The 17,970-nt window shown below is 51.8% G+C and overlaps 6 protein-coding genes across 6 annotated transcripts; 4 read left to right on the forward strand and 2 right to left on the reverse strand.

The window, feature by feature from the left end:
- Positions 1-122: 122 nt before the first annotated feature.
- On the forward strand, positions 123-3,732 carry BO82DRAFT_353194 (isoleucine--tRNA ligase ILS1). The gene is made up of 2 exons (XM_025634901.1): positions 123-639; positions 753-3,732. The coding sequence occupies exons 1-2, from the start codon at positions 211-213 to the stop codon at positions 3,555-3,557; spliced, it is 3,234 nt and encodes a 1,077-aa protein (XP_025493401.1). The 5' UTR covers positions 123-210; the 3' UTR covers positions 3,558-3,732.
- BO82DRAFT_47542 (uncharacterized protein) lies at positions 3,667-4,158 on the reverse strand. The gene is made up of 3 exons (XM_025641232.1): positions 4,038-4,158; positions 3,854-3,949; positions 3,667-3,797 (listed from the first exon to the last, which is right to left on the reverse strand). Exons 1-3 carry the CDS (start codon positions 4,101-4,103, stop codon positions 3,777-3,779), a joined length of 183 nt encoding a protein of 60 aa, XP_025493402.1. The 5' UTR covers positions 4,104-4,158; the 3' UTR covers positions 3,667-3,776.
- Positions 4,159-4,306: 148 nt separating this feature from the next.
- BO82DRAFT_332691 (Sfi1 family protein) lies at positions 4,307-7,999 on the forward strand. Its single transcript, XM_025633188.1, has 2 exons — positions 4,307-4,557; positions 4,639-7,999. Exons 1-2 carry the CDS (start codon positions 4,494-4,496, stop codon positions 7,824-7,826), a joined length of 3,252 nt encoding a protein of 1,083 aa, XP_025493403.1. The 5' UTR covers positions 4,307-4,493; the 3' UTR covers positions 7,827-7,999.
- A 319-nt stretch (positions 8,000-8,318) lies between these two features.
- On the forward strand, positions 8,319-13,094 carry BO82DRAFT_332693 (WD repeat protein). Its single transcript, XM_025633189.1, has 7 exons — positions 8,319-8,530; positions 8,626-8,814; positions 8,911-11,166; positions 11,215-11,658; positions 11,713-11,959; positions 12,019-12,269; positions 12,321-13,094. Exons 1-7 carry the CDS (start codon positions 8,450-8,452, stop codon positions 12,831-12,833), a joined length of 3,981 nt encoding a protein of 1,326 aa, XP_025493404.1. The 5' UTR covers positions 8,319-8,449; the 3' UTR covers positions 12,834-13,094.
- Positions 13,095-13,122: 28 nt separating this feature from the next.
- BO82DRAFT_412194 (uncharacterized protein) lies at positions 13,123-14,257 on the reverse strand (the record flags this gene model as incomplete). The annotated part of the gene is made up of 2 exons (XM_025639830.1): positions 13,123-14,171; positions 14,243-14,257. The coding sequence occupies 2 exons, from the start codon at positions 14,255-14,257 to the stop codon at positions 13,293-13,295; spliced, it is 894 nt and encodes a 297-aa protein (XP_025493405.1). The 3' UTR covers positions 13,123-13,292.
- Positions 14,258-15,234: 977 nt separating this feature from the next.
- Positions 15,235-17,963, forward strand: BO82DRAFT_47607 (putative phenol 2-monooxygenase). The gene is made up of 6 exons (XM_025641233.1): positions 15,235-15,552; positions 15,605-15,818; positions 15,875-16,338; positions 16,406-16,440; positions 16,500-16,729; positions 16,798-17,963. Exons 1-6 carry the CDS (start codon positions 15,521-15,523, stop codon positions 17,752-17,754), a joined length of 1,932 nt encoding a protein of 643 aa, XP_025493406.1. The 5' UTR covers positions 15,235-15,520; the 3' UTR covers positions 17,755-17,963.
- Positions 17,964-17,970: the final 7 nt, after the last annotated feature.

Here is a 17,970-nt window from a genome sequence, read left to right on the forward strand (position 1 = left end):
CGGCGCGCCTCATTCCGGCGGCAGGCGGGGCACGCACTAGGCGGTTTGGTTTCCTTTGTGCAGCTTGGCTAAAATTCCAACCGCGGGGTGACTCACGACTTTATCGTGCGCACGACTCTATTTCTACCCCGCGGCCATCCCTCTCTGCGCAGATCGCATCGATTGCAGCCTCCCCCCGCCCTTTCTGACGACCGCACTCACCTGCTCGTCATGTCCATTGATTTTCCTCGTGAAGAGGAGGCCATCCTCAAGAGGTGGAGGGAGATCAACGCTTTCCGGAGACAGGTCGAGCTCTCCGAGGGCCGCGAACCTTACACCTTCTACGATGGCCCTCCATTTGCGACTGGCCTTCCTCACTACGGTCACTTGCTTGCCTCGACCATCAAGGATATTATTCCCCGTTATTGGTCTATGAAGGGTCACTATGTCGAGCGTCGGTTCGGCTGGGATACCCACGGTGTTCCCATCGAGTATGAGATTGACAAGAAGCTGGGAATGTCGGGTCTGGAAGCCGTCCAGAAGATCGGAATTGAGAAATACAACGAGGAGTGCCGAGCAATTGTCATGAGATTCGCCTCTGAATGGCGTGAGACTATCGAGCGACTAGGTCGCTGGATTGACTTCGACAATGACTACAAGGTAGGTCTTTGCTATATTGGTTTCTTGTCTTCTTGTCTTCATATCGCTTGAACATCTCGACATCCAAAGCATCATTAAGCTTCAAGAGTATTTTCTAATCATTTGTTGTATAGACCATGAATGCCAGCTTCATGGAGTCTATCTGGTGGGTTTTCAAGCAGTTGTTCGACAAGGGTCTTGTTTACCGTGGCTACCGTGTCATGCCTTACTCGACTGCCCTCAACACCCCCCTCAGTAACTTTGAGGCCCAGCAGAACTACAAGGATGTTCAGGATCCTGCCGTTGTGGTCACATTCCCCCTCGTGAACGACCCTGAGACTGCACTTCTTGCCTGGACGACCACGCCGTGGACTCTTCCTTCCAACATCGCTCTCGCAGTCAACCCCAACTTCGAATATATCAAAATCCTTGACGAAGCCTCCGGAAAACACTACGTCCTCCTCGAGTCCCTGCTCCGTACCCTGTACAAGGACCCTAAGAAGGCCAAATTCAAGATTGTCGACCGTTTCAAGGGTGAACACATGAAGGACTGGAAGTACCAGCCTCTTTTCGACTACTTCTACGAAGAATTCAAGGAATTCGGCTTCCGTGTCTTGACCGCTGACTATGTCACTGCCGAGGATGGTACTGGTATCGTTCACCAAGCCCCAGCTTTTGGTGAGGACGATTACAAGGTTTCCGTGGAACATGGTGTCATCAACGAGAATCGCAGCCCTCCCAACCCTGTCGATGAAACTGGTTGCTACACCGCTGAGGTGAAAGATTTCGAAGGGCAGCACGTGAAGGCCGCTGATAGGGCCATCATCAAGCACCTGAAGGCAGCTGGTCGCTTGATCGTTGACAGCCAGATCACTCACAGCTACCCCTTCTGCTGGCGCTCCGATACTCCCTTGATCTACAGAGCCGTGCCTGCATGGTTCGTCAAGATCGGCCCTATCATCCCGCAGATGCTTCAAGGTATCGAGGAATCCCACTGGGTGCCTAGTTTCGTGAAGGAACGCCGATTCTCTAGCTGGATTCAGAATGCGCGTGACTGGAACATCTCCCGCAATCGCTTCTGGGGTACTCCCCTCCCCCTGTGGGTCAGCGAGGACTTCAAGGAGGTCGTTGCGGTTGGTAGCGTCGAAGAATTAAAGCAGCTTAGCGGCTACGAGGGAGAGCTCACTGACCTTCACCGTGATAAGGTTGACCACATCACTATTCCAAGCAAGCAGGGCAAGGGTGTCCTTCGCCGTGTGAGCGAAGTGTTTGACTGCTGGTTCGAGTCAGGTAGCATGCCCTACGCTTCTCAGCACTATCCTTTTGAGAACAAGGACCAGTTCGAGAAGAGCTTCCCTGGTGACTTCATCGCGGAAGGTCTGGACCAAACCCGTGGTTGGTTCTACACTCTCACGGTGTTGGGAACTCACCTTTTCGGCAAGCTCCCCTTCAAGAACTGTGTCGTCAATGGTATTGTTCTTGCGGAAGATGGAAAGAAGATGTCGAAACGTCTGAAGAACTACCCTGATCCGTCTTTGGTCATGGACAAATATGGCTCGGACGCCCTGAGACTGTATCTGATTAACTCTCCCGTTGTGCGAGCAGAGCCCCTCCGATTCAAGGAATCCGGTGTCAAGGAGATTGTTGCCAAGGTTCTTCTTCCCTTGTGGAACAGTTATAAATTCTTCGAGGGACAAGCTGCTCTCTTCAAGAAGACCCAGGGCTTCGACTACGTCTTTGACCCCAAGGCGGAAGCCACCAACACCAATGTCATGGATCGCTGGATTCTGGCCAGCTGCCAGAGTCTTCTCAAGTTCGTGAACGAAGAGATGGCAGGATACCGTTTGTACACTGTGGTCCCTCGCCTGCTTGGCTTGATCGACAACACCACCAACTGGTACATCCGATTCAACCGCAGACGTTTGAAGGGTGAGAACGGTGTTGACGACACCCAGCACGCCCTGAACACCCTCTTCGAGGTCTTGTACACTCTGGTCAGGGGGTTGGCTCCTTTCACTCCCTTCCTCACCGACACTATCTACTTGAAGCTCCTGCCCCACATTCCCGAGGCTCTCCGGGCTGAGGATAGCCGCAGTGTCCACTTCCTCCCCTTCCCCGAGGTGCGTGAGGAGCTTTTCGACGAGGTCGTCGAGAGAAGAGTTGGCCGGATGCAGAAGGTCATTGAAATGGCTCGTACCTCTCGTGAACGACGGAACATCGGTCTGAAGACTCCTTTGAAGACGCTTGTCGTCATCCACCAGGACGAGCAGTACCTGGAAGATGTCAGGTCTCTACAGAGCTACATTCTGGAGGAACTTAATGTTCTTGAGCTTGTTCTTTCTTCTGACGAGGCTAAATACAATGTTCAGTACAGTGTTTCGGCTGACTGGCCTACCCTCGGCAAGAAGTTGAAGAAGGATGTCCAGAAGGTCAAGAAGGCATTGCCCTCGCTGACCAGTGAAGATGTCAAGAAGTTCGTCGCCGAAAAGAAGATGCTCGTGGACGGCATTGAGCTTATCGAGGGCGATCTTGTTGTGAAGAAGGGTCTCAAGGAGGAATCCTCGTCGGTGAACATGGAATCAAACACAGATAATGAGCTCGTGACCATCCTGGACGCGAACTTGTACCCCGACCTTGCCGAGCAAGGATTGGGCCGTGAGATCATCAACCGCCTGCAGCGTCTCCGCAAGAAGGCCGGTCTGGTGCCCACCGACGACGTGAAAATGGAGTACGTGGTTCTGTCCGACCCCGAAGACATTGGTATCAACAAGGCGTTTGAGACGCAGGCCAAGGCTATCGAAAAGGTTGTGCGCAGACCGCTTGAGCGCTACGAGCTTGTCGACGGCAAGCTGCCAAGCGGCGAAGAGCCTCAGATGATCATCCAGGAAGAACAAGAAGTCCAGAAGGCCACCTTCTTGTTGCGGTTGCTGAAGCTGTAGAACTTCTGGCCAACTTAAGATGTGCAACGACAACAGTTAGATTCATACAATTCCCAGTGGTTTCTTTTTTCCCCGTGATGAGATAAAATGAGTTCTTCGCTATCCCAAATTATTACACGAACATTTTCGTCTTTTATCATTCAGACATAATGCATGCTCAGCCAGTCCAAATACGCCTAGTAAACTCTCCGTTCTGCCGCCCAATACAGTTCAGTTAAATTAAACCTTCTTTGAGGCCGCCTATAGCACATAAATCAGTCATCTATTCATTCGAGAGTGTCGGGATTCCACTCTACCAGAAAACAGTCTTTAAGCTTCATAAATTCTTTGGCACACATGTCTTTGTGTACCGCATTATAGTCAGCAACAACACATTTGCCATATGCAGCCGCCTAGGGTGCAGTCACAAGTCAGTTGGGCGTGTACATGATGCCTGACGGAAGAGTCATTTGAGACAAGCAGAAGGGACGTGAGGGATACCTCTGCAGAACATTTGGCCGTGGCCTTGGCAAACTTTTCAATGGGTCTTGTCTTTGTTGAAGGCATTTGCTTATTGTTCTCTTACAGCCTGGCACTTGACAGAGGCCTCAGTCAGTAAGTGATTGGCAGCATTATCGATCATGGGGACGCAGGCAAAGAGACCGACATTACGTAAGTAACGTATCACATGACCACAATGTATCCCATCGCCCGGCGCGACACGAGGCCAAAACAATTAAGTGGTCCCTCCGCCAAAGTCAATGCTCGTTCACTGGCCGTAGTAGCCATTGGGTTTGAAGGTCCATTCGGATCGCGTTTAATAATTATAGCTCTCAGACTTGAGCACTCTGGGACTCCACTGTCACTTCCCAACCAAGGGCCTCGCAATGGTTGATATTCTTTCCCGCCTCCATGACCCATATGCGACAAAACGCGCCCTAGGCCGCGAAGTTTTCGATGCCTCCCGCTCCTCTTCAGCGAAGACCTTTGTCCTATGAAGACCCGTTGCTCTCAGACGATGGTATGTAAATCGACTGTTGCAATTTTGCTCGCGCCTTTTCTTTCAAGCGATGCTAACATGGGCTCGTTTGTTACACACTAGATGTCGGCCTCCTCTACCAAGTCATTACTCGCGCCGAGCGCGATCCAGAAGTCGAGCGCCTCCCATACAGAGTACTCTTCAATGCTTACGATCAGGTCATTGCAGAACATGGTGTGGACGCGGATCCGGGCTATGCCTGCATGCGTTTCTTGCTTAAGATGGGGAGCAAGGACATCGCAGGGGAGTTGCTCTTCGAGAAATTCGAAAGCTTGCTGGAACGGATGGGAATCGTGATTGAAATCGGCGAAGATGATGGGCAGGAGGACACTTACGTTAACACTGTGCCTTCAGTCGAGAGCCGGGTTAGGAACACGAGACACGAAGCTACCGGGGAATCTACTGAACCGACATACTCCGAAATGCAAACGCCTCTGCGGAGACGCGCCTCGTTCAATTCCATGTACGATGTCGGTGACGATCCCACTCAACGGAGCTTCATTAATCGACCAAGCTCACGGTCCTCGATGTCGCGACTGCAGACCGGCAAAGCCGAGTATCCCTTTCCGGATTCCACCCCAAATACAAAGCGCGGGGTCGCCTTAAAGGGCACCGACTCTCCAGACAGAACACAACTGATCGCCCAATTTCTTGATGTGGGTCGTCGACTCATGAACAGGTTCGATCTCCTGGCTGCAGCGAATTCAGAGTCGGCACCGGAGGAGAAACCCATGCCAAATGGCTTGTATGCTCGTGCTGCTGTTGACAGAGACCGCTCCGCGAGAATAGCCGAGGCATCGCGTTCGCAACCATCAAAGTCTTCGAGCAGCTCCGATGATGACGAGGATCAGCTTTCTTCTCAGGATGAGGATAGCGGCTCTGTTGGGCGACCTGAAGCCCCTCCGGAACTACTCTATCGGCCATCGCTTTCAGACCTGCTGCGCGACGCCTCGACTTTCAATATGTATCGCCAACGAGCGATTCACCGCCGGATACTGACCCAGTGGCTCAAGAAGGCTGTGGAAAGAAGACAGACCCATCAGCATATGGAGGTTGTCGCTTTCAACCGAGACAGAGGCACATTGTTGCGCCAAGCTTTCGAGACATGGCATGGAAAGATCCTAGAAAAGCGTCGGGTGGAACGAACAGAAAGGTTCTTCAATCATCTTGAGGAGCGCGCTGGACGGGCTCGGGATCTCTACTTGTTGACTAAAGCATTCTCTCACTGGGCGCAATTTACTTCGGAAGAGGTTGCAAGAACCTCAGCCGCTCGCCGACATATTCTCGGTGTCAAATACTTCAACGCCTGGCGAGAAATCACTGCAGTGAACGAACTGAAAGCTCAACGCTTTGCCTTGCGGCGGCCCTTCAATGCCTGGAGGAAAAGGACGAGACAGCTCAGGCAGGCGGAGGCGGAAGCGGCGGCCATGCATGACGAGAGGCTGACAAATGCTGCCTACTGGCAATGGTTCTGGCACTTCTGCGAGCAGCGTGCCCCTCAGTGGTATGACCATTGTCTCAAGAGACGGTCTTTACTGTATTGGCTGCGCAAATTTCGAACAAACAGGGAGCAGATCCATGATATTGAAGTCAGAAGTCGGCACAATCTACTCACATCAGCTTGGCAAACCTGGCGTCACAGGACTGAGGACGTAAATATTATTGAAGAGGAAGCGTCTTCGATCCAAAGACGTCAGCTTCTAGGTGAGACCTTCAGAGAATGGAAGGCTCAGGTTCATCTAGCACCGGTTGCTGCCCATGTCTCACACATGGTGGACAACAGAATTCTTCGATCAACGTATCAACAATGGATTCACAGGGTTCAGATGTTACAGCAGGCAAGGGAAATGGATCGACACCGCATTGTACGTAATGCCTGGACAGCGTGGAATGATCTGCTTCGTTGCCAGGCTCTTCACGCCCGCATTGAGGAACGTTTGAAGCTAGAAGCTATGTATAAGTGGATTCTGGCCGAACGATTCCGATTGATGCAGCGGATCCGGGAACAACGAATCAAGCATGAAACCTTGTTCAAGTTTGTGACAAATGTGCGCGGAACGTACTCAGTACTCCTTGATCGTGCAGAAGCCTATGAACGAAGGCAAACCAAAGACTTACTTCGTTCTAAGCTCCTGTGTTGGCGGAATCAACTTGCTGTACAACATGAACGAGACGACATTGCGTTTGAGTTCTATGCACCACGTCTCGCCCAGGAATCGCTTGTGGCCTGGCGCTCAAAGCTTCAGCATGTGACGAAGATTGAGGATTGGGCACAAAAAGCCAGGTTTTACTTCCTAGCCACTAAGTATACCAAACAGTGGCGTGTCGCTGCAACGGAATCAGCCAAACGGCGTCGCCAGGAAGCCTACATCAAGACTCGGAGGAAGCATAAAATCAAGCTCGCGACCGATGCTCTACTGCACTGGTTATCGAAAGCTCGTACTGTGGCTGAATTAGAGCATCGAGCTATACAGTTTTCGCGACAGAAAGTATTGGTTATCGCAGCCGAGCTTCTGGGCCGATGGCAAGATAGGACAATCACTCGGATTCAAGAGTGTGGTTATGCTGATAATCATTACGCTCGTCAGAACGTGCAAGAACAGTTGACTCGCTGGGCTGACAATCTGGTTGAGGTTCGTCGCCAAGAGGAACAAGCCAACAGTATACACCATTTCCATGCTTTATCACAAGCCAGCTCACAGCTTCGCAAGCTGAGCTTCCGCATCTTCCAAGTCAGGCGCTTCTCTGAAATGGCCGACGCGATGAAGGAGCGCAACCTCAGAAAGCATACACGTGGCATGTTCCGCAACTGGCTTGACCAAGCAAGAGCGAAACTCGAAGCGCGAGATACCGCAGGGTCATTGCTTAGTCCGCGGAAAAACCTCGATGCTCCCCTCGGACTCGATACGAACCGACGCCTCTTCGATCCCTACTATCAGGTCGAGACTCCTTTCAAGACCTATGTTACAGAACCCCAGGCTACTTCAACAACACCTCTAGCCACCCCTAACTTCCTCACATCGCCCGCCAAGCGGGCGCCGCCGCCAGTGGCCCAGGGTTCCACGACCCCGGCAACGCCTTTGTACACGCCCTTTGCTAGCCGTCTACTACGAGCGGGCGCCTTACCTCGAACATTCTCTAGTCGACGTCGTGCTGGACGAGGTAGTGCGCTTGGCACAAGTGTTCGATTCGTGGATGAAGAGCCCGAGTCGCCAACGGACGGGCGGCGGTCGTCTGGTCGACGAACATGAGCACCCTGCTTGTTATCATCTTCAGGTTGTGATGATGGCTTTCTTTGTTGGCTTGCTTGAATTTCTTGATTAAGATCATGATACCCGTTTGCGTTGTTATGATAGCGTGTAGACTCTGGTTTTCCACTTCCTGTTACATATACTTTGGGCCTATATATCGGTCATGAATGACGTACCATATGCATAGACACTTGGATTCGATGTACTGTATAATGACTTAGCTTGAGATTTTAAACACCACATATACATGCCTCTTCCCAGGAATGCTAAGCTTGCCTGCTTTGCTCGTTGTAAGTCCATTGTTTGTTCAATGTGGGACAGTACAGCAAACGGGACAATGAAGCGGATTGCAAGTGATCAGCCGATGGTCACACGGCGGAAGGCGGGAGGAGCAGCGGAGAGCAACAGCTTAGCTTGTTCCATCGGGGTGGCCTCCCCTCCTCCAAGAACTTCCACCCCCTCTATTTCCCTGTCACCACATCACCCTTTCTTGCTGACTTTTCTCGTACTATCTACCCTCTTTATCTATTCTCTTGATAGACACTCTGTGACTCTGCACCTGGCAATGGTGTAACCTCGTCTTGTGCGCAACAAGCGTCCAACCCCCAACAACCACCGCCTCTATGCGAGCGGTACTGCCGGGGAGGCCCCCGACGAAGCTCCAGTCGTTCAGCACTGCGCTGTGGGATGGGCTTCGCGTTATTGTAAGGCTCGCTACTGAACCTCATGCGACTCCCCTCGTTGTTACTTCTCTGCCGTTTCGCTAAACCATTGGGCCTCGCGCGTCGGCTTGTATTAGGTGTACATTTCCGGCCAAGCACTGGTTATCCTCGGCGGTCCACACAAGCTCCTACAAACCATTTACGTCGACGATACCGATGTCTTAGAGGCAGTAACGATCGATGAAGTCTCCGGCAAAATTGCCGCGTGTGGTGGGCCTGACGTTTTCATATACCAACCATATGGAATCCAGAACGAAACGCTCAAGGTCGGTTCCTGCTGAGATGACACAAAGTGGAAGTTGGTACAGTCGGACAAGAACAAGGCCGAGGACAGTGACGCTGAAAGTGCTCTCTCTGTATAGTGGTCCCTAGTACAAACGTTCCGCAGCGACGATGACAACGAGACGATCCGTACCCTATCGTGGGGCTCGCCCGATGAACTGCTTCTGGGAAACTCCCACCTTACCCTCTGGTTTCTGAACGATCAGCCGCGACCGGTGTGGAAGCAAGCGCTGGCAAGCACGGTCAAGTTCGCCCAGTTCTCCCCGGATGCGACGCTTTTGGTGACCGCCGGACATTATGATCGCATGGTTAAGGTTTGGCGAAGGCTGAATTTTGGTAATAACATTCGGTTCGAAGTGTCTTATCTTCCACATCCGACCGTTGTCACCGGGATTCACTGGCGCCGACCCTACCATAGGGAGCAGTCGATGGGCAATGTCTTCTACACGCTGTGCGCGGACAATAAGATCAGGGTCTGGGCAACGATGGACTATCATGCTCCAACTGCCTTGCAACTTTGGACGCAAATCGACATGGGCGCATCGGTTCAGCCGAGACATGCAACAAAGGAAACGGATACCTCCCGGCGGTACGGCTTCATAGTTGACAGCCGAGATTTTTGCGTTGCGACCGAGAAGGCTGTCCAGCGAGGCACAGGCAACACGGATAATCACGCCCTGGAGCATATAATCGAGGTGGCAAACAAGAGCCCGGAAATTTGCGTTGTCATAGACGGCGAGGGACACATGTCGGCGTGGGCGTTGCAAGATGTTGGATCGAAGGCCAAGGCGGAATTAAACGTGTTCAACATTCTCCATGTCGAGGGCTTGAATTTTGCGTTCATGCCTGGTTTGACGATTGAAGAGGACTATGCGCAGCTGTGCGCTTTCCAGGGTACAGAACCGGGCGACTCGATCGCCGTCCTAGTTCACCATTTCGACGGTCGGATTGAGTGGTTTGACTCGCCAGTCGACGTACTATTCGACCCAGCACCCCGCAAGAACCGAGTTGTCATGAGAGCATCATGGACAGGACACAATGGGCCAATCAAGAAGATTGTCCGTAATGCAATTGGAGATACACTCGCCTCTCGAACAGATGACAGCAAAGCGTTGATTTGGAGGCAGAAACAGAGAGATGGTGGGTCGGTGCTGCTCCGGCAGTGTGCACTGTTAGCAGAAGAGCATATTCATCGCAGCTGTGTTGTCGGCGATGGAGACTTCCTTGTGAATCTTCATCATGATGGAATTTCCGTTTGGGATATTCATTCTTTCCATGCGAAAAAGCTTGCAGCAGCAAAATTCAAGCTGTCCAGCAAACCACTCTGTGTCTTACCGATTCCTGCTGCGGAATCGAATGGTGTCGTGTATATAGCAACCATTGCGAGTGGCATGGATGGAATAGCTTGGGAGATACAGCTGCCGAACTCGAAACAGGGGAAGCCCGAGTGCAGTCTACGCAAGTTCTGCACATTTCACCTTGGCATTCAAGAGGACATCGCTTACATATTGCCTGTTGATCCAGCTGGACGCAAAGCCGAAATGACTGGCTTTTTCGACCTCTTCTCGCCGGATATTGCCTTGTCATACACTAAGACTGGCACCGTCAGGACGTGGACGGCCAAGGTTGATAGGGACAACGATCGCGTCGATTGGCTCCTGACATCTACAGTCGAAACAGGCATCACGAACTTGTCACTGGCTAGCGGTAGCTCTATTCGCAAAGCTGCCCTGGTCGATGAAGATCGTACACATCTGACTATATGGGATACGAACGATGCGCAGTTAGAATTCGAGGAGCACTTTTCGCAGCAAGACTCCATTCGTGACCTCGATTGGACATCAACCCCGGATATGCAATCTATCCTTGCAGTTGGATTTCCACACAAAGTCATTCTTCTCACTCAACTGCGCTACGATTATCTTGATTCGCGTCCGTCCTGGACACAGATCCGAGAGATCTGGATCCGTGATCTCACACCACATCCCATTGGGGACTCCTGCTGGCTTAGCAATGGTCATCTCGCCATCGGAGCTGGAAACCAACTATTCATTTATGAAAATGAGATCAGTGCTGCTGATCACCTGATATCTCAGCTGCGTATACCTGCTCGTGGCCTTTCTACAGTTGACCTGTTTGATGTCGTGAGCAGACTCAACGGACCATTACCTGTTTTCCATCCACAATTTCTGGCACAGTGTATTCTCAGCGGAAAGACAAATTTAGTGCACTCCATACTATTGAACCTCCATCGGAAACTGAAATTTTACACGGAAGGGGACGACATCGATGGGTTTCTTGAAATGTCTCTGGAGGACTTCTACCTCGAGCATGATGTATGTTTGAACTCATTATTTGAAATATCGTGTCACTAACGATTCCAGACCCCACAGAAAGCAACCTCAAAAGAGCTCAATTCATCGTATGCCGACCTTTCCCTGGAGGATGAAGTGACCGTGGTGGATGAGAATATAGCTGTTGCGCTCAATGAAAATCTGGCACGATTTGCCCTACCACAACTGTCCAGCCAGGAACAATTTCGGCTTGTTGACACCGTTGAATGTGTGGCAACTGTTGAGAAGCACCGGCGCTCAATGGATGACAATGCTGCTCGGTATCTCCTCTTCTTCCGACAACATCTGCTGCGCAGGACTCAGGGAGTCGCCATCAGCGATACAGTGTCATGGAGAGAAATTGTGTGGGCTTTTCATAGCGGTAGCCAGGATATTCTGGTAGATCTGGTTTCGCGACAGTACGGTGGAAAAGTGGGTTGGAAGTCAGCTCGTGAGAGCGGCATTTTCATGTGGCTGTCGAACCCTGCTGCCGTGGTAAGTTGAGATATGACACTGACTGATTATCCACATAAGACTAACAGGTACTAGCGGGCTCAACTCGAGGTGGTTGCTCGAAATGAGTACACCAAGACTGAGGAGAAGAACCCGGTCGACTGCTCATTGTACTACCTGGCTCTCCGAAAGAAAAATATTCTCCAAGGACTGTGGCGCATGGCGCATTGGCATCGTGAGCAAGCGATGACGCAACGGTTGCTGTCGAATAATTTCGACGAACCGCGATGGAAAACAGCAGCACTGAAGAACGCTTATGCTCTACTTGGGAAACGGAGGTTTGGTGAGTCTCCTTATCCCCGCCGATGAGTTCGGGAGCTGGCCCTGATTGACTCTCGGTAGAATACGCTGCCACATTTTTCCTACTTGCTGGGCATATACGCGACGCTGCTCTCGTATGTGTGAATCAAGTGGGCGATCTACAGCTTGCGATTGCCATCACCCGTGCATATGAAGGCGATGATGGGCCTGTTCTGAAGGAGCTTCTCGAGGAAAGGGTGCTTCCCGAGGCTGCTGCCGATGGCAATCGATGGATGGCTTCTTGGGCTTTCTGGATGCTAGGACGTCGCGGGATGGCCGTCCAATCATTAATCGTGAGTCATTCCTACGACCCAAATGTGGCGAGAAACACTAACGATGAGAAGTCACCTGTCGAGTCACTCATACCTCCTACACCCTCTTCACCTGGATCACCGGGGATGATTCCTCTGCAGGCCAAGTCTTACCTCTCCAACGACCCTGCATTAGTCGTCCTTTACAAGCAACTCCGCGAAAAGACCTTGCAAACACTCAAAGGAGCATCGAAAATCTCCCCGCAGGCGGAATGGAGTTTTGTCACCCGCAACGCTCGTCTATATGATCGTATGGGCTGTGACCTTCTTGCACTGGATCTCGTTCGACACTGGGAGTTCCTCGGTGGACTACCACTCCCTCCTAAAAAGGCGAAAGAGATTCCAGTGGACCTGCAAGAAGAGGAGCCTGATTACCGCAAGCTGCTCCGACGTCGGAGTAGTCTCGTGGTGGCAGATCTGCCGGTCAAGGAGCGCCTCGCCCCTAAACCGCAGACCCCGGCTAGATCACAGAAGACGCCGAAACCGCCCCCGACGATGTTCCATGAGCCCGATGCGAACTCCTTACTTGACAGCTTTGGGTTTTGATTCATACTAGGTCTTCAACAGCGGCAGTGATAGGCGAATATATTGTCCATTTTTGCGTCTAATTGTACAGATCGGTTGACCTGTGGCTGCCTTCTGAGTACTCGTTCGTATTCTCTTGTCGAGGTTCCAAAAAAAAGGGCATGCGGGCGGAGCCGTGTATATTGAAGTTCGTTCTAACTCCGGTATGTGAATAAGCGGTTTGTTATGTAAGATGATAACTATTGTTTGTTGAACATAAAGCTTTATTATAATATGTATGATACATGACATCCAATCTATCCTTGCACACTTATACAGTATTCTCCTCACACCACAAAATCCAACCACCCAATCGCTAAATCAAAAAGCTGACAGATATACAAGACATACACGAGGCCCCAAAAGACGCCCCCCCCCACATTCTCAATATACAAAACCCAAATGAAGACACCAACAGAAAAAACTTCAAAAAATCGATTCTCACAGATTCGACAAGCGAGTGCGTGCCGCGCGCCGCAGACGCATCGACCGCGACAGAGCCGGAGCCGTCGAGTTGGTTTTCACAGCACCGGCACCCGGAGCGGCGGTGGTATTGGTGGCGGTGGTGGCATTCTCCAGCGCCGCGTGCAATTTCGAGAAGATGGTGGGTTGCAGCTTGGGGATGTCGGGAATGGCGGGGATATCGGGGATGGTGGGGATTTTGGGATCCGTGGAGGTGGACGAGGATGATTGTGGCTCGTCGTCATCATCATCCTCATCTTCATCATCGTGAGGTTGCGCCTGCTGCGACGGCTTCTGCTGACCACTACCGCCGCCAGTGGTGGTGGTGGTGGTGCTTTTGCTGCTGCTCGTACCGGTGGAGGTGGTGGACGACTTCGTGTTGGGCTCGCAGTGCAGCAGAATCCACATCTGCGAGAGGGAGTGGAACTCGCGCTCGGTGCACGTGGCGGCGGCGCTGCCGTCCTGAATGGGGACTTCGACCAGGGGGGCGTCGACGCAGCCCGGCACCTCGTGCAGGGTCACGTTGCATTTGTCGTAGGGCCCCGTGTAGAGGGCCTCGGCGTTGAAGGAGATGGCGTCGGCGTTGTAGCGCCGCCCCACGGGGAAGGCCTGGCACGTGCCGGAGTAGACGTCGATGACGACCGTGGCTGATTGGTCGTCGGTGCGTTGGAAGAAGGAGGCGAAGAAGTTGGAGAGGATGCTGTTGCTGTTGCTTGTCTCGGTGGGGTCATCGGATGGTGTGTCGGAGGAGTCGTCGTCGGCGGGACACTCGCTGTAGAAGCTGGCCCAGACTCGGGCAATGCTGAAGGCCGAGGCCTGGGTGGTGTTGAGGAGGAGGAGGGTGAGGATTGTGGTGATCTATTAGGATAAATGGGGGATAAGTCTTTGGGCTTGGGTTTGGTTTGGGTGGAGGTCGGTGGGGAACTCACTGTTGTCCACTGCATTTTGACGGTTAGAGGTGTGGTGTTTGTTTGTTTGTTTGTTCTCAAGACAAGGTAGGATGTATAGTTCAAAGAATTGCGAATTGCAAAGAGCTTGAGCTCAAGCCAGCGAAGGAAGATATATAGTGATCGTTGATGCGAACTTATCCTTGAAGATGCTGAATGTGATCTGATTGTTCTTCTTCTCTTCGAACCACGAATCTTTCCATCATTTTATAGACTTCGGACCCGTATGCCAGCCTCCGTGTTTATGCGAGAGAAGACTTTCCACCTCCACGAGAAGGAATCTGTCAAGTGCATCATCTGCACGCCCAGCATTCCGGAGCAGTCCATTCAAGGCCGCGCTCCCACATTCCCCGGCGATTTGCCATCGAGGCGCGTACGATCATCGTCCCGGAATAAGTAACGGCCCTGACGATCTCGACGTTTTCATTTGGTGCGCATCTGCTCCGCACATTCTTCGGCAGGGTTAGTCGTGTCGTGGCATTCGAGATCGTGGTGGCGCGGGTTGCCAGCCACATATTCAGGCGCAGCGCGTCTGTGCTGGAGGAGGGTAAGAGGAAGAGAGAGAGAGAAGCTTATCGGGATGTCAGTCAGGTGAGAAGTGAGAAGTCAGTAGCAAGCAGCGCTGTGTGAGGCAGGAAACTGAGATACTCACATGGTGAATGTGATGGTGGTGGTGGTGTACCAACTATAGTTCAGTCCAACCATAGTTCGGCACTACCTAAGGCCATGTCATGCATAGGCCTCCCGTCTCGTCTCAATGTGTCAGCAATGTTTTGCGCCCAAAGCCACTTACTTGCATACTATTGCGTACCTCAGCTCAACCAATCTACATCGTTAGCCCACTAACACACAGCCCTTGCCTGCCCATCTATGACGATCTGATTGAAAGACACACACGCGCACATACTACGAATGCTGTCATTCATATTGGAGCCAAAGAGGCCTATCGGTGACTTAGGGTGCCACAGACTATGGGAAAGATGATGTCGATCAGGAGCGTCCTTGCTCATCGGGGAACTATAAGCTATCCAGTCCTTGCCATCCGTTTGAACCCCGAGTGGAGCATAATCCCTGCGACAACACGACGCATAATCCAGGTCACATTTGAGTTGTTCGGGCACTTATATGTACCTGGTGTCCACCTTCCTCCAGCACTACAATACTTGGATTTTCCCCGACTTCACCTTCGAAGCCGACGTCAACCTTGCTTTGCGTTACTCCCCGGTTGACAGAAGTCTCTGAAACTCTTCATTCCCTATCATGGCCGAGACGATCGAGTCTTCTACTGATGTGTACGTTCTCTTCAATTCCATTTTCGATAGTCTGTCACTTACTGTTGCGCAGGGTGATCATTGGCGCAGGCCCATCGGGGCTGATGGCCGCCTACTGGATGGCGCGCTGTGGCGTCAACGCTCGCGTCATTGACAAGAAAGGGACCAAGGTCTTCAAAGGCCATGCAGATGGACTCAGGTGCCGCACCCTGGAATTGCTCGACAGTATTGGCGTTGCCCAGCGAGTCCTTCAAGAAGGCCATGAAGTGTTTAGTATGACGTCTTGGGTCAATAATCTCTTCAAACGCAGGACTCAGACCACACAACTGACCCATCAGCATAGGGACCTGATGAGAACGGAAAACTGTGCCGCCAAGTTACCACGGACTTGGAACCTAATCCACCATATGCTATCGCTGCGCTGAGCCAGGGCCGTATCGAGCGTTTCCTATTAGACGCCATCGCAGAACATTCCAACCTTGAGGTGGAGAGGGGGGTCATCGGTGAGTCGTTGGAATACGACGAAGGACTTGAGAGCGATCCACAAGCGTATCCTATCACGCTCAGGCTGAGGACACTAAGTGAGGAAGAAGCCTCCCCAGCGCCGGCTCATGGTGTCTCGGATAGGTCTCTCAATCACTCGGTGAATGTTGATGATCAGATGGACACGATCCAGCATCGCAAGCACAAGGTTGGAACTGTTGAGACGCTCAAGGCCAAGTATGTGATTGGCTGCGATGGAGCGCACAGCTGGACTAGGAAACAGCTCAATATCCCCTTTCAGGGCTCGACCACAGATCACATATGGTAGGTGAGCAAAGCGTTGTTGTTAACAGAGCTTGTTGTGGGACCTAACGCTCTATTCTTACTGCAGGGGAGTTATCGACATCGTTCCCATCACCAATTACCGTCAGTCTCCACTCACACCGAAGTAGATTGAGAGGGCTATGAGCTAATGTGACTTACAGCGGACATACGTCGGATTGGAAGTCTGACCAATGCATCAGGCACAGTGCTCATCGTTCCGAGAGAAAAAAACCTGGTCCGGTTTTATGTCCCATTGCAGGAGGAACACGAGGTTTCTCAGAAATTTGATCGGTTGGCAGTGACCCTAGAATCTATCCGGCAAAGAGTAAAGAAGATAATGAGTCCTTTTTATTTCGACTTCGATGTTTGCGATTGGTGGACCGTATACCAGGCATGTTCAACCCTAGCCCCATACCTGGACTCATCAATAACCTATGGTCTTTTGGTTTGTGCCTCCAGGTCGGTCGGAGAATTGCACAAACGAATGCAAAGGGTCGCGTATATTTGGCTGGAGATGCAGTTCATACTCACTCGCCTAAGGTGGGGATGGGCCTGAATATGAGCATGCAGGACGGATTCAACATTGGGTGGAAGGTCGCCCTCGTTGCAAAGGGACTCGCAAAGCCCTCAATCCTCGATACGTACAAGTCTGAGCGTTATCCCTTGGCCGAAATGCTCCTCGATTTTGACCGCCAATGGTCTGCACTTTTCTTACAGCAAGAACAACAGAAGAGTCACGCAGCCCCAGTGGCACAGGAGACATTAATAGCTATGAGGGACGTTCTGCGCAAGACGGAGCACTTCTCTCAGGGCCACACTTCGTATTACCGTGCGAGCTCACTGGTTTGCAAGCAGTCAAAGGCAGTAGCTCAGCATCTCACCCCCGGCGAGAAACTTGTTCCGGTGAGACTTCGAAGTCAAGCCAATGGTCTGCCTTCCTGGACCACGAAAATGCTGGAAAGTGACGGGCGCTTCCGTATCCTGCTTCTAGCTGGAGACGTGCGATCAAGGGAACAAGCAAGTCGTGTCTGGACATGCGGCGATGGATTGACTCGTCTGCTCAGGCAATTCGCCCCGGCCAAAAGCAAGCTTGACTCAGTCATCGATGTCAAGGCGATCCACAGCGCACCCTTCGTGGATGTAGAGTTGGATATGTTTCCGAGTATCGTGTATCACTTCGATGAGAATGAGGGCTGCGACCTTACCAAGGTATGGAGTGATAGTGCATGTGATTGGGGCCAACAATCCGACGGTAAAGGATACGAAACCTGGGGAGTAGATCGGTTGAGGGGAGGATTGATTGCCATGCGGCCCGATCAATATATCGGATGGATGGGTGAGCTGGAGGATGTTGCTGATTTAGCTCGCTACTTCCAGGGGATATTTGTGAAGAGTGAGGTTCGGCCCATGCTGTAAGCAGTTTCCCTGGAAACTTCGTGTGACTGTTTAGTCAAACGACTTGAGTCCAGTCATTGGATGAAGCTTGTAGTGACTAAATAACTGTGTATATGACTCGGAAACTGGAGGCGATGAGCGACGAAGCGTTTCGCCGCGGGACAGTGGGTCAGATGTCACTGATAAGGCGCGGAAGGAACAACGAAGAGGGGAAGAAATCCGAGTCAGTATAAGAAG

Source organism: Aspergillus uvarum (genome assembly GCF_003184745.1).
Source record: "Aspergillus uvarum CBS 121591 unplaced genomic scaffold BO82scaffold_18, whole genome shotgun sequence".
Taxonomy (NCBI): Eukaryota; Fungi; Ascomycota; class Eurotiomycetes; order Eurotiales; family Aspergillaceae; genus Aspergillus; species Aspergillus uvarum.